The sequence below is a fragment of the Merops nubicus genome, unplaced genomic scaffold, assembly GCF_000691845.1.
Source record: "Merops nubicus isolate BGI_N331 unplaced genomic scaffold, ASM69184v1 Scaffold52324, whole genome shotgun sequence".
Lineage (NCBI taxonomy): Eukaryota > Metazoa > Chordata > Aves > Coraciiformes > Meropidae > Merops > Merops nubicus.
This window is the reverse complement of record NW_008605904.1, coordinates 1-14,160: the sequence shown is the minus strand read 5'-3', so window position 1 is coordinate 14,160 and position 14,160 is coordinate 1. Positions and strand designations below refer to the sequence as shown.

Genomic DNA, 14,160 nt, shown 5'->3' with positions numbered 1-14,160 from the left:
TGCACATTGGAGGCAGCTGCTGGAAGGCCCCAGGTTCTCCTGATGTTCATTTTTTGTAATCTGTGTGAAAGACGTTTTCATGCAGTAATATGCCTGGGCACTCAGACCTTGGATTCCCACTACACTGAATTGGTAATGGGAAGAGATTGGCAGATGTCCCAAAGAGAGCAGTACTACCTCCATTTTACCCATCAGGACCTGCTTATCCATGTCCCAGAGATTGTCCTGAGCAGGAGTGCCCACCCCTATCGCTTTAGCAGAGCCTGGTGGGGAGTTGGGAGGCTGGCCTGTCTTCCAAAGCCCGTAGGGGTGACATGGCTGGTTTTCCCTTGCTGCTTCCCTCTGAAGTTTGGTGATCCGGCTCTTTGAACATCGCACTTTGTAGAACAGACGAGCTGCCTCCTGGAGCTTTTGTGGTCTTCTGAAGAGTAGTGGAGAGCAGTGGAGCATGATGACCACGTAGTTGTTTGTTACCAATGCCTGTCAATGTGTCTCGCTGCAGTGACGCTGTACGGCGTGTTCACCAACCACTACTCTGCCAATGGCCCGTCTCGCTGCCTGCTCCTGGAGCTGCTGGACATCAGCGTGTCAGAGCTGCTGCTGCACTCCAGCAACCAGGGCTGCTCCATGTGGATGATCCAGCACTGCGCCCGAGATGTTCTTGAAGCCCTGGCCTTCCTGCACCACAAAGGCTACGTGCACGCAGACCTCAAGCCACGCAACATCCTGTGGAGCGCAGAGGAGGAGTGCTTTAAACTCATTGACTTTGGACTTAGCTTCAAAGAGGGGAATCAGGTTTGGAATGCGCTGCTCTGGAAGCAGTAGTTGGCTCTGTGTTGAGTTGCGTGAGTCTGTGACGATTTCAGCTTGTCTGTACAGAAGTTGATGTGACCTGATCAGAGTAGTAGTTGAGCTAGTGCTGAGGGGTTCCAGAAAAAGCCTGAAATGTTGTCTGGCCCCAGAAACAGAAGCTTATGTTCTCATTCTCCTGGCATATCTCTGGTTTCTGTTGATGTCTTGGCCTTTGTGCTACACAATACGATGAATTTAAAAGTTAATCATGTACTCAAAAAGTGGTGTCTCAGCTTCCTGGGAAGTTTGCTTGGTTTTATGTGGTCAGATGAGTGGGAGCACACAGATCTGAAGAATTTCCTTTTATCATCCCATGTCATATGTAGCAGTAGTCCAGGCTTCACCATCAGTCAGTTGCATTATCTCCGGCAGCGTCCTTGCGCTTCTCTTTACTTTTAGCCTGTCTTAAGCAGCTTCCCCTTTTCCAGGAAATCTGGATGTTCCTTTTCCATGTCATTGTGTTGACAAAAGCCCACACTCTGGCTGTGGGCAGGCAGTGTCCATCCTTTACTGATGTGGACAGGTCTCTGCCTGTTCTTTACTTTTCCCATTTGTTCAGCTGTCACTCCCTCTTCATACTGTCACTTTTTTTGTTTTGGTGATGCTGGGTTCTGTCATTCTGTCATTTTGTCCTTGCCCTTTTTATTCTCTTCCTTGGCTTCTGATGAAAGCAGAGAGCCTCAGGAGGTTCTCCTGTTGGCTTGCTAGAGCTTCCTTTCACCCCTCCATCTCTCAGTAACTGCCTCTGAGGGGTATCAGTAGAAGATTTTTCATCAGGTAGCCTTGTAGTAAATTTGCCTTTAATCATGGGGTGACGGGCTGTAAGTCTGGTGAACAAGCCGTGATTCTTTTGTGCAGCCATTGACCTGGCTTGTCCCTGCTCCATGCACTCTACTCATTTAGAGGTTTTAAATTCACATACTTTTTTTACTGCTTTATCTGCTGTTGACAGTGCAGCCCACTGATCTGTGACTGCCAGAGGGTTGTGTGGATGATCAGCCTCTGAATCCTTTGGTACAGGAGCTGGTTTCAGTGTTTGTATTCTGACTCCTTTATGTTGTCTTCAGTTTTCCCATGTTCTTGACTGAACACTGGTTTATGCTGGTATCCGTTTTCTGTCGGCAAACAACATTCTCCTGGTGTCCTGTTTCTAATGCAGATTTTTTTGGTTGGTTGGTTTGTTTTGTTTTTTTCTTCAGGTCAATCTTTTGCTGCTTATTCTTTGAGTTGTTTCATAATAGTTGATCAGGTGTTTTATTTGCTTCTGTGGTTCCTTCCAGTCTTCTTCCTTTCCCTGTTCTCAAAAATATGCTGGCTATACAGGTGAACCTTCTGACCCTGCTTTGAATGTGTATCAGGTATCAGCTTCCCCTCACCACCCCTGCCTTGGGCAGCAGCATATGTGCATTATCTCCTCATCTGAGTCAAGACTACACTAGTTTTATTTGTGGAAACTCTGCTGAGCTTATCCTTGCATAACTTTTCCTGCCATTACTGTTTAACAGAGGATGGCTGTACATAAAGCAAGGTCTCAGCCACTTATCTCTCAAAATGCTTTAGATGGTAGGAGTGAAGTTCCATCTTGTAATTTTTGCTGATGGCATTGACTATGGTGTTTATCTCTAAATGTTTAGTAGAGCTGCGAAACTGCTACTTTTGCCAGGTTAGAGGTTCTGCTCTTTGCTGATAGGAGGAGGAGTGCCGATAAGCAATTTGTGTATCCATTTTTTTTTAAGCTTATAAAACAGTTTTGAGCTCTGTTGCCTGAAAATGTCTTCTGTAAACTTGATTTTCAGTAAGAGAACCAGATAATTTTGTTTTTAATGTATTCCCCTGGTAAGAATTTCCAATCCTTCACCATATCCAGGAAGCAGGTTTGCATATTATTCTGTCATTCCTTGATTTGCATCGGTGTGTCTAAAGCGAGCCCTCTTGTGTTAAGACGACACAGTGTGCCCTTTGTCTTTGGACACTTGGAAGACTTGGCTAGGCAAAGCCACAGCTGAGCGGTGGGGTATTGGCTGCGAGCAGGAGGCTGGAGTGGAGACCTTCAGAGCGGCCTCTCCAGCCAGCACTCGTGTGATTCTGTAATTTCCTGGTTTCTTTTAAGCAGGCAGCATGTGGGCATTTTGTTTTCCTCTGCCCGCCACGGCAGCTGGGCAGGTATTGATTGCTGCAGCACTCCTGGCTGCGAGGGGGAGAAGGAAGAGGTGCGTGGGAAGCGCCTTTGATAATTTCCTTGTCTGGGCATTAGGTGTCTGCTTTGTTCTTTTAACATTTTGTTCCGGAGAACCTCAGTGCTTGAATCGCGGCAGCTGTTACTGATCCTCACTGCTCAGAGCGGGCTGGTTTTGCTCTCATGCAGCTGACGTGGGAGCATGTTGTGGGTGTTCAACCCTTACCCTGAAACTTCTAGCATCTGCTGCGCTTATGAGAGGTTAATGGGCAAGTCCACAGTGACATCCAGCCTCTTCCTCCCCGCAGTGCTGTCTTTCAGAGAGACCAGGTGTTAGTGGGATCTCTGCTGCTTTGCTGGGAGATGTTTTCTCTTCCAGACAGTCTTGATTTTTCCTCATCAACACAGCAGTATAGAGAGTTGAACTGCCTGCCTGACACAACTGGTTGTACAATGCTTTGTGTCAATTTAGCAATAGTATTGTGGTTACCCATTTGTAAGGGCCTCTGTGAACTGATTTAAGGATAGTGTGGAGAACCTCAGCCTGGAAAATTAACTTTTTGTATGTCTTTGATCTTCTGTAGGATGTGAAATATATTCAAACAGACGGGTATCGGGCTCCAGAGGCAGAACTGCAGAACTGCCTGGCACAGGCAGGGCTCCAGAGTGAGACGGAGTGTACCTCTGCTGTGGATCTGTGGAGTCTGGGAATTGTTTTACTGGAAATGTTCTCAGGAATGAAACTGAAACATACAGTCCAATCTCAGGAATGGAAGGTGAGTGAGAGCTGCTGCAGGCATTTTTGCTTGCACCAAACAAGTCCTCCTGCTTCTGGTTCGTAACCTGGACTTGTGAGGTAGTACCTGGCAACTAGAGAGTGTTTCCAGGATGTTTCTCTAATCCTATTGCCTTGGGGATTAAGGTTTTAGAGTCTTAAAAACCCACCTGTCCTTTGGGACTGGCGTGCCTGAATGCTGCCTGTGTTCAGGTTACTGAAAGCTGAGGGTTCCATGAGTCTGTGTTTGGGGCCTGTGTCTTGCCAAGATTTGGGAGGTGAGTTGCGCAGGCACAGAAGGAATAACAAAATGGATGGCTGATGGCTGCCAGTTCAGCAGTGCAATGACAGAGGAAGTATTCGCTGGCTTTTGCAGAGGAAAGCTGTGTGTTGTGAGCCTGGAGCCTGACTCTGTTCTATGTGAAAGTTTTGTTTTGTGCTCCCCTTCCCAGTAAGAGTATCCTTTCAGCATCATAATGTCAACAGTAACAGCAAATTTGCCTGCTTGCTGGAAATTTCCAGCTTGCACACAGTTAAATGGAGAGAACTTCATCTGATGTGGGCCTGCTGACTTAACATGTGGGGCTGGAGCATTGGAGATCTCCCACAAAATGCCAAGTACCACCACCCTCTGCATCCAGTCCAGAAAAATGATGGGGTATTGCAAGCTCTGGAGTGGTCTGCCTTTTTTTTTTTTTTTTTCCCTAACTAAGCACTTTTTTTTTTCTTCCCAGGCAAACAGTTCTGCCATCATTGATCGCATATTTGCCAGTGAAGGGGTGGTTAATTCAGCCATTCCAGCTTATCACCTCAGAGACCTTATCAAAAGGTATCTTACCATATTTACTAACTGCTGCTTAGAGATGTGCTCTGCAGTCTTAAGCCTTGCTTTTGGTAACTTAGAGACCACACCTAACGCTTGTGGGTTTGGTTTTTGGTTTTGTGGGGTTTATTTAAATCTCCCTGCTGCTGTGCTGGCAAAAAGTGAAAGCGTTAGCAGAAATGCTTCAGCTCCTTTTGATTCTGGTGCGATTTGGGGTAAGCACATTAAAAAGTCATGATGTTCATCATTTTCTGTTTCAATGCTTTGTACTTCCTGCCAATGAGGTTATATTTGGGGAAAACTGGAGCCTTTGTTGCTTTAGGGGAGTATTGTCAGGAACAAGGGAGGGAGGCAGATAGACAGTGCTGTCAGGATTCAAATGCATTTATCCAGCTCTCTACTGAGAGGTCTGCAGAGGAGAGGTGGAGCTGGAGTGTGCCATGTTCCATGTGCACTTGTGAGTGAGCAACTTTGATGTCAGCAATCATTTGATGCTGAGAAGCATCAAGAAGGAAAGCCAACTGTACCATGTACCCAAAATGCTTTCAGGGCATCCTTCTGGTGCAATTCAGCTGTGAATTGGAAGATGTGTTTCTCACTCTTCCCTTTGTACCATAAGCACCCTGAGGACGGGTTATTCCTCTGTACTGGCTTCCAGCCTGAGTTGAATTTATCGACGAGGAATGTCACATGCGAGAGCATAAGTGTGTCTTCTCTTCCAGCATGCTTCATTGTGACCAAGGAAAGCGAGCCTCTGCCGAGAAGGCTTTATGCAGCCCGTTCTTCAGCATTCCCTTTGGTGAGCTGTGCACGTAAGCAGTGTTGCTCGAGGCTTCCTCAGCATGTCCTGGAAGCGGCACAGGGCGCAGTTAAACTGCCTCGCTTCTGGTTGTGGCCTTATTGCTGCTCCTTTGCTCTCTGTGGCACCGCAGCAGGCAGGCTGGAGCGGTGCCTGTGCTCGCAGTGCTGCCCTGCCCTCAGGCCCTGTGGGCTGGTGCTTTTCCCTGGTTGGACTCCTATTCCATTCTGCCCAGATCAAACTGACCGAGAGCGTATTGGCAGCAACATTCATCTGAGGGCACAGAAATAACCAAGCTACCTACTTAATATTGTGACCATTAAGGTGCTTTTGAAGAGTGCCGTGCTATTTATGGTGACTTTGGTTTTTCTTATGTCAGGAGTTTCCCAGTTCAGAAGCCAGGACTGTGAGTGACATAGGCAGTGGCTGGTGGTGGCATCTGCTGCTGCCTCCTCTGCACAGGTTGAATAGCCTCAGTGTGTTCTCATGGTGGGAGCCTGTTTTTGCAGTACTTGGCCTGCCTCTTCTGGTGCTTGTGTGGCAGGTAACGGCCACATGTCACTGTCCCTTTCATCTGACCTTTTTCTCAATTTAAGGAAGTGGTGGTGTTTTCTCAGGACCCCCACCACCTGGGTTGCAGGCTGTCAGCAAAAGAGGGGCTGAGACCATCCTGTTTAGACTAGTATCTCTCCCTGTTTTCTGTTCCAAAAGCAACACAGTAGCATTCTCCAGAGCTTGTCTACTTTCAAGATCACCTGTGAAGAGCACTGCATCTAGCTTTTCTGCAGCATAAACCAATGCTTCAGGCATCTAGCTTCTGGCTGGACTAGCATTTTCTCTTGAATATTAGCCCTGCTTTTCTTAAGCTGCTTGGTGTACCTTCTAGTGAAGGTTGTTAAGTATTGCCTTTTGAGATCATGTTGAGGTCCTGGTGTTCCTGTGTATTAGGCAAAGATAACAAACTTGTTCCTGTTTTCAGATTTCTCTTGCATCTAAGAAACTGGGACTGTTGTAATCAAAGCCACCTTCCATGGCTGAACCTTGCAGCCAGTATTGCTTTAGAGCAGAGGGAATAGTATATTGGCAGTGCTTTCTGGTCTAGTTTTAGACACACAGACCTCTGACTGTACCCAGGAAGGTGCTTCTGTGGTTAATGCTACAAGTTTATATAAGAGCTTCAATTTTTCTTAGTTTTCTTTGCTGGTTCTGCCCTTTGCCACACTTGTACATAAGCTTGTCTGCACAAAGAAGCATTTACAGTTGATTTTCTAGAAAGTCAGAAAATGATCTGTTGTTGCCTTTCACTTGGACACTTATTTTTTTGTTTAGAGCAAAGACAGCTGAGAATGTCCTTCCTTGTCATTTACAGCCAAGTCTTGACTTTCCAGTTCATCAGCTTCTTTCCCAAGCTGCTTGCAAGCTCTCTGATGTCAGTGTGGTTGGTATCATTTGGCACTTTGAAGAGGAGCAGAGGGGCTGGGCAGAAAGTACCTCCTAGGGCAGAAGGGCATTGCAAGAAATGCATTTGTCACTTGGTTACAAGAAGACCAGATAGCTCTGAGTCCTAGGGTTAGCTTGTCTCCCTCTGAAAAAAGACACATGAAATGAAGGACAGACTTACTTGAATAAAAGAGGCAGCATGCAAGACCAAGGTGACACTTAAAAGGTTCTTTCAGTACCTGGTTCATCTGATGTCTCCTTGTTGCCAGCAGTCCTGTGTAAGAACAGTCTCAGAGGTTTGTGTGGAGCTGGTTATCTGAATGCAGCACCTTTCTTTGAAGGGCTGTCCCTGAGCACTGTGGGCATTGTCTAGACTGATAAGGCCTTTCATCCTCTAAGCTTTTCATAAGGACTCTTCCATGTCAGACAGGAGTAGATTTATAGCATGCATGCTTGCCTATCATCTCCTCTTGCTCAATCAACACCTTTTGTCTGTGCCTGGCAGAGATGTCAGCTCCCTCATACATACTGTTTGCTTACCTTGGAAAAGTATTTCCAAGGAAATAAAAGCCTGCTATCTTTGCAAATGTAGTGAGAATGCTCAGACTGAAGAACTGGAGCTATTTCCTCCCTCACTGTCAAGCAGAAGAACTGTGAGGTACTGCTATTATGTTTGCCTACTGTAGCTGCCAACACAAATGAAAACATTACACTCTCCAAGTACAGCAAGTTGGGCTCCCAGATCTTAAGTTCATGACTGCCCTGCCAGTCCCTTTCAGGAACATGAAATCAAGCTTTTGTTTCTAGAGAAGTGACACTGTCCCTGCTGCTTTGAGTCTTTAGAGGACTGGTGTCCTCTTGGATGTGGCTCTTGTAGTTTGGCATTAGTCTGTCCACCTTGGCTGTTTACTTCTTCCACAGCAGGAACTATGCTCCACTGTTCCAGGCCATCCTGGTGCTGCCTAGTTTCTAGAGCCAAGTACCCCATGGCAGAGGGCTTTATTTCTGCTCCTGTAAAGTTGTTCACAGGATCACTGCTCACCCACCTTGTGTCCACCCTCGTGTGGCTGTGCTTTATTCTATAGCACAGCATTGTTGAAGTAACTTGTTTTCACCAATTCTCGTGTAAGATTGTGTGATGGTCTTCAAAACAGCAGGTTGGAGTTGGGTTTTGAAAGCAGGGAGGTTTCCATGGTGCTTAGGAGAGAAATGAAAGATATCTTAGAGAGGGCTCAAGCTTGTGCCTTGGTGTAGCGTAAGAACTGGAGTTACAGAAGCTGGCTGGCCTGTTTTCAGCTTCTCTGGTAGCAGTAACAGGAGAGGCAGGTTACAGAGTAGTTCTTTCATCTTGCATCTCCATATATATGAAGCAGTTTGCTCAACTAGCATAGCTCTTGAGGTCACATCAATTCCCAAATCTGAGCTAGGTAGACATAGTTCTAGTCTTAATTTCTGCTAGCTATGTAATTTTAAAAGCAATTTCAGATGCTGGCCTCAGTACAATTGCAGAGAGCACTGAACCCTTTGGAAGAGTCTCTCAGTGCACAGGTGAAGGTAAGCTGGAAACAGGGAGGATATGGGGTGTAAGTGCAGGTAATAGTGGAGAAAAGCACACCTGCTGCAAAGAGCAGTAAGTGCTTGTGTATGATGATACATATTGAGTCAAGTTCCTGTTTTCTTGCTCCTTTTGACTTTAATTTCTTTTCTCTAATTCTGTGGTTGTCAAACAGCTCCCCATATTGAAGATCTGGTGATGCTCCCCACGCCTGTGCTGAGGCTGCTGAATGTTCTAAGCGATGCTTCTCTGCAGTGCGAAGAAGAGTATGAAGGTTGGTGCAAGTTGTGCAATGTCACCTTAGAGACTCTCTTTTGTTTGGCTTGGAGGAGGATGCAAGAGCAAGCAGAAGAGCAATGAAAGGTGCAGGAACAGTGAACAAAATGCTGCCCAGCTGATACTTGGTAAAAAGTGGATCATCTGCACTGACAGACAATACTCTAAGAATGAAACAGAAAACAGAGCTTGTAGTGGGTTCTTGAAGGATCCTAGATTTACTTTTAAGTTTATTTTGATTTTCTTCTTTGGCCAAATGTCCACAAATCTTAGTGTGTTTGGGGCACTGTGCTTTTGCTGGACAAATGCAGGACTCTGGAGCCCAGTAGGAGAGATTCTTAAAAGTTAGATAATGAACTTATCAGAGATCTCAGAAGAGAACTGAAATATCTCATTGTGGTACTTGAACTGTAGCAAAAACTATACATGGTAGGTGGCAAGGCATGTCAGTGGAATTTGCATATCTGCTTGCTCTCAAGTCCATGTGAGTGTCAAAAGCTAGAGAGTGCTGGGGATAGGATTTCAAAGGCTGGGTTCTGCTCACACAAAGAAGGGTTTGTGACAGCTACTTCAGTTCCTCTCCTCCAAGTGCCATAGGAAAAAAAAAAAGCACTCACAAATCCAAAATTTAAGCTAGGCTTTGTGTGCAAGGAAAGGCAGAGTCCATATGCTCTGAACCCTGCTGTTGGGGATTCACTGCCTGCAGGTCTGTGTTCCTGAGCCTCAGTTCAGACACTGTCTTGTTGTGCAGCCATAAGCAGTGTCAGCTTCTGCCGTGGCCCCTCTCGATGATTTTAAACCGAGAGGAAGAAGCTGCATGGTGACTGAGTGTCCTCAATGTGTTCATCTGGCCTTCATCTGTGTCTTGGCTCATCCTAGCTGGCAAAGTGAAAGACAACCAGCTCTTCTTTCTCAGATATCCTGGAAGACATAAGGGAGGAGTGTCAGAAATACGGACCGGTAGTTTCTTTGCTGATTCCAAAGGAGAATCCTGGTAAAGGCCAAGTAAGTGAATGGTGGGAAGAGGCTGCATATTCCCACGTACCCTCTGTGTGCTGCAGGACTGCTGCTCAGCTCCTGGAAATCTCCTGATGACAGTGCTAAAAATACCTGGCTGTCTTGAAGGACAGCGCAGGTTTCCTCCTGGTTATGTAACGTTGCCTAACCTGAGAGCTGCCCAAACAGCTTTAGCATGGGAGCTGGGATATGGGAGGGAAGGGGAGAAGTCGGTGGGAGAGGAAGCATTGAGGATGTAGAGCATCATCATGCTTTCTCCCATCTTAACAAAACACAGTCACCTTGGAAATGAGGAGCAAGAGATAAAACTCCAGCTCAGAGCTGCAGCTCCTTCCTTTTTAGCTCCACTGCTCTGGGCTCAGCCAAGGATGGAGGGTAAAATGTCCAGTTTCCCCAGCTGCAGGAGTGGGAAGGGGTGAGTGGCATGCTGCACTGAAGTCCTGTTTCTCCTCTTTCTCTTTCAGGTCTTTGTTGAATATGCAAATGCTGGTGATTCCAAAGCTGCCCAAAAAATGCTGACTGGAAAGATTTTTGATGGCAAGTTTGTGGTGGCTACGTTTTACCCACTGAGTGCCTATAAGAGAGGATATCTGTACCAAAACTTGCTGTAGGCAGTAGCAACAATCAGGAGAGTTGTCTTGCTCCTCTTCCTCACATGTTTTACAGTTGAATGTAGAAAGGAGCTTCCTAGCCCTGGTTTTGAGTGATCTGTGAAGGAGAGATGCAAAGGACTTAAGTGGGCTTCGAACCCTTTCCTGCTGCTTTGTGATGTGCCGAGGAGGCTGGGATGGCTTCAGCGTGTGCTTGTGCCTGTGTTGTGCTTGCTCGTGTACTCTGGGTGTGTGGCTTTGCCCCAGCGGGCGCTCGGGCACCGGCACTGGTGACTCTGGGAGCCTGGGAGGCCAAGCAGATCTTGCCAAGTGCTTTTAAATTATTTCAAGTGAGACCATTTCAAGTCTTGACCTTGGCACTTGACTTTGCTCTAGGGAGAGGATTTCTTTGCTAAGCTTTCCTATACTGCTCTTCTCCAGTGCTGGGGAAGAGGAGGAAGGCTTCCTTGCTTTTCTTTGATAGCTATAATAAATAAAAAACAGAAGCACCATCTTCTCTAAACCACACCAGGAGGACTTTTGAGTCTTCACATCACGTAGAGCAGAGGGAGGCAGTGAAATCAGATCTGCTGAGCCTGTGGCATTACCCTGTCACCGCCTTGTGACCCCAGAAGGGCCATCTGTCTGACCTGGCAGGATGGCATGCTGGGCAGCAAGGTGTGGGTGACGTTGCCTGCGGTGAGCTGAACTTGCTTGTGTGCCTGGGGTGGATGGCATAGGGACCGATGGTGGCTGCATGTTGCCAGAGCAGTGCCAGCCTCAGTCCCACCACAACCTGTAAGCACCTTGTAGCCTGAGGTGATATGAAAGCCCTGTTGTGTGGGATCATCTTTCTAGCGTGTATCCTGTGCTGGCACTGATGCTCCCTAGCTCTGATGCCAAATCACGTGTAAAATGTAAGCATCTTTAGCTGGTGTTTTTGGAAAGGAGTGCTACAGCACGCAGTATTCTTTGTGTCTCAGCAGGACTTCTGCTCTGTGAGTCTCATAAGAAAGAACAAATATTTGTGTGTCGTAGGTCCCATGCTTGGCTTTTCTGTGCTGTGCGTTTTGGTTTTGCATTAACCCATTAGACTTGTAGATGAGATGCACTGACACTTTTAGTCCTTCATGGGTTACACGAAGGGCTTGAAGCAGTCTGAGATTCCATATGGAAAGGGCTCTGTCAGTCATCAGACTTGACTGGTCAGGAGAAAGTCTTTCTCAGTGTCAGGGACAACAGCCACATGCTTTAGGGGGAAAAAAGCCAGGGCAGGCAGCATCACTGCTCTCCCCAGGGGCATGCTCGTGTGGCTGCAGCACAGTGGCAGAAGCTTGCACAGCTGCCAGCACGGGGTAGGTGGTGACTGTTTCCTAGGGATCTGCAAACCCCTAGACCCAGGGGAGCCTCTCCCTGCAGGGGTGGCCACTTTGCTCCTGGAGAGCACAACGTGAAACTCCCCAGTTTAGAAGCGGACCAGCATATTCTGGCTTGTGGCCTTGGTACCAGTTTTAGTGGGGAGCACAGCCCTCATGAATTCTTTCCTCCAGCTGAAACAACTTGCAGGCAGCTGCCTGAACTGTCTCTGGCATCCCCTGGAATAATACCTGATTTACCTTGCAGTTTACTTGTGGCATCTTGCTGATGCTGGACTTGCTGGAATCCTGCACTTAAATTCCTCTTGATTGTTTCCCTCCCCTCTCCCCCCCGCCCCGGTGTGCAGCGTGTCAAGAGATACAATGTCTGTGGCATGTCATGAGTCTTGAGTTCCTCTCTGTGCTGATGTAAAGTCTTGTCTGGTGTGGCCCTTCCCAAACTCCCCCAGAAAGGACCACTCTGAATTTTTCTGTTGCCTTTGAGGTGGTAGATTTTCCAGGGGGGATGGTTGGGGAAATCCTATAATGAGTTTTAAGGTGTGATTTGCCAATCCAACTTTTTCTGGGAATGATGCTGCTTTGGTGTACATGACTGTAAAGCAGCTTTGCATAGATGGGGCATGCAATTAATTGCTTTTAATTTAACTGTCTTTGCAGTGAAGCAGCTGTAGTGTCTAGGAGGAGTTGGGTGATTAACAGGGTGAGGAGTTTTCCTGTGTGAAGAGCAGTATTTAAAGTATTCTAAGTATTGGCAGGTATTGACTGACCTTCTCAGCTCTGAGTTGTTGCTGTCCCTGGGAGGCTGAGCCAGAGGTGAAAGGACTTTGGCCCAGAAACTCATGTTTTAATTGCCATCATGTCAGTAGTATTAAGCTGGCTGCATGTGTGCCTGTCAGCTGGCAGCAGCAGACCCAAGAGCTCCTGCTTTGGATTTGCAAAGGTAAAGAGCTGTGCCACAGTTAATCTTTTAGAGAGGAGCTACAACCTGTTCCTGCAGCATGGTAGAACTGTTCCACCAGAGTTTGTCTGATATTTTGTTCAGCTCCTTTAATAGGAGCTAAATACATCTTCAAGATGCAAACTGCTGCTGCCAGATTTCCTCTCCAGACACTCACTGACCAGGCTTGAGCACTGAGCTGGGCAAAAGCCCCAAAGTTGCTGCTTTTTTTTTTGTTTTCCTCCCTGACAGAGTTGAAGGTGCTTATCTCTGACCTGTCACTGGATCCAGCCACCTGGCTTCCCTCTGCAGGGTACAGGGAGGTTTAGGAGCTCCTCAGAGCAGAAGCAATTTCTCATTATCCCTCATCCTCTGCCTTCAAAGCCTTTTTTCTGTCAAGCTGAAGCTCGCTCTGGTGTCTCAGTGATCTGTTGGTGGCTTGGCATAAGTTTCAGCCCTGCTAAAAACCCGTGAGTTTCTTAACTCTAGATTGTATCTGAAGTGTGTCTGGTGTTTGAATCGAAGGCACCTGTTGTGGTGTGGGCCTGGATGTGCCTGGCTTCCTTCAGCTCCATCTGCCTGCTCGAGCTTCAGAAGTGTTGAAGCTTTCCACTTAGATGCTCGCTGGGTTTCTTGGTCTGTGCTGTTGACACAGCTCCTTCCCGACAGCCCTTGGCGTAGCACCGACCTACATAGTCCCAGCTAGGCAACAGCTAAATGTGAAAACCTGCAGGCTGCCTTTGAGGGAGAGAGCTGCTTTGAGGGGAAAGGGATGAAAGGTGAAGCCTCTGGAGACAGCCAGGGAGGGCTGGTGCTGCACTGGTGGGATGCCAGGGCAGGCACCTGGCATTTGCCCCTGGGACGAGTCAGTCCGAGGGGCTGCATCCCCTTGGAGTGTGTGTGTGAAGAGGAAGCACGTTGGCGTGGAGCTGTCCCTTCATGGTGGCTGGGTTTTGTAGCCAGTCTGACATGCAGCGTCACTGCCAATCCAAGAATGTCCTCCTTCCTCTGCCAGCGACGTCTCTGTGGGAGCAACGAGGGAGACAGTTCTCTGCACTTCCACCTATTTATTGCATATGGGGAGGGTAACTGGCTTTTACAGCACTGGCCGAAGCACGAGTCACATCTTAGCTGTGTTCCTAACTGTATTCTCACGGGTCTCCGGCGCCCTGACAGCATTGTAGCCTGCGCCCCGCATCGCACCCGAGTTGTCTTTGCAGAGGGGTCAGTTCACTTCCCCCGCTGGGCCGGGTCCCGTACCGCGTGCCTCCCGTTGGGCTAGGTGTCAGCTGTCCTGCCCCGTCACGCACCGTTGCTGAGCAGATGTGTGCTTCATACAGGTGATTAATAAACGATGCTTCAGAATGAAGCGGTTGTCCGGCCCGCTTTTCTCGTGGGACCTCCAGTGAAAAGCCACGTAGCCAGGTGAGCTCTGCCACCCTGCACCTTCTGAGGGCTGCGACCCAGCCAGGGCAGCCCTGGCACCCTCTCCTTGGCACCCGGGGGCGCGGGGATTCGGTCGCCCAGCACGCCGCGGGCGTGGC

The 14,160-nt window shown here is 47.8% G+C and overlaps 1 protein-coding gene across 1 annotated transcript; it reads left to right on the top strand.

The window, feature by feature from the left end:
• Positions 1-486: 486 nt before the first annotated feature.
• Positions 487-10,403, top strand: UHMK1 (U2AF homology motif (UHM) kinase 1). Its single transcript, XM_008939456.1, has 7 exons — positions 487-795; positions 3,613-3,804; positions 4,538-4,632; positions 5,349-5,425; positions 8,596-8,694; positions 9,613-9,701; positions 10,178-10,403. The coding sequence occupies exons 1-7, from the start codon at positions 487-489 to the stop codon at positions 10,322-10,324; spliced, it is 1,008 nt and encodes a 335-aa protein (XP_008937704.1). The 3' UTR covers positions 10,325-10,403.
• Positions 10,404-14,160: the final 3,757 nt, after the last annotated feature.

Bases quoted from the DNA above. Each gene is read 5' to 3' on its own strand.
- UHMK1 (XM_008939456.1), top strand. From the start codon at position 487: ATGTGTCTCGCTGCAGTGACGCTGTACGGCGTGTTCACCAACCACTAC. The intron at 796-3,612 runs GTTTGGAATGCG...GATCTTCTGTAG, and splicing joins GCTTCAAAGAGGGGAATCAG to GATGTGAAATATATTCAAAC. The intron at 4,633-5,348 runs GTATCTTACCAT...CTTCTCTTCCAG, and splicing joins CTCAGAGACCTTATCAAAAG to CATGCTTCATTGTGACCAAG.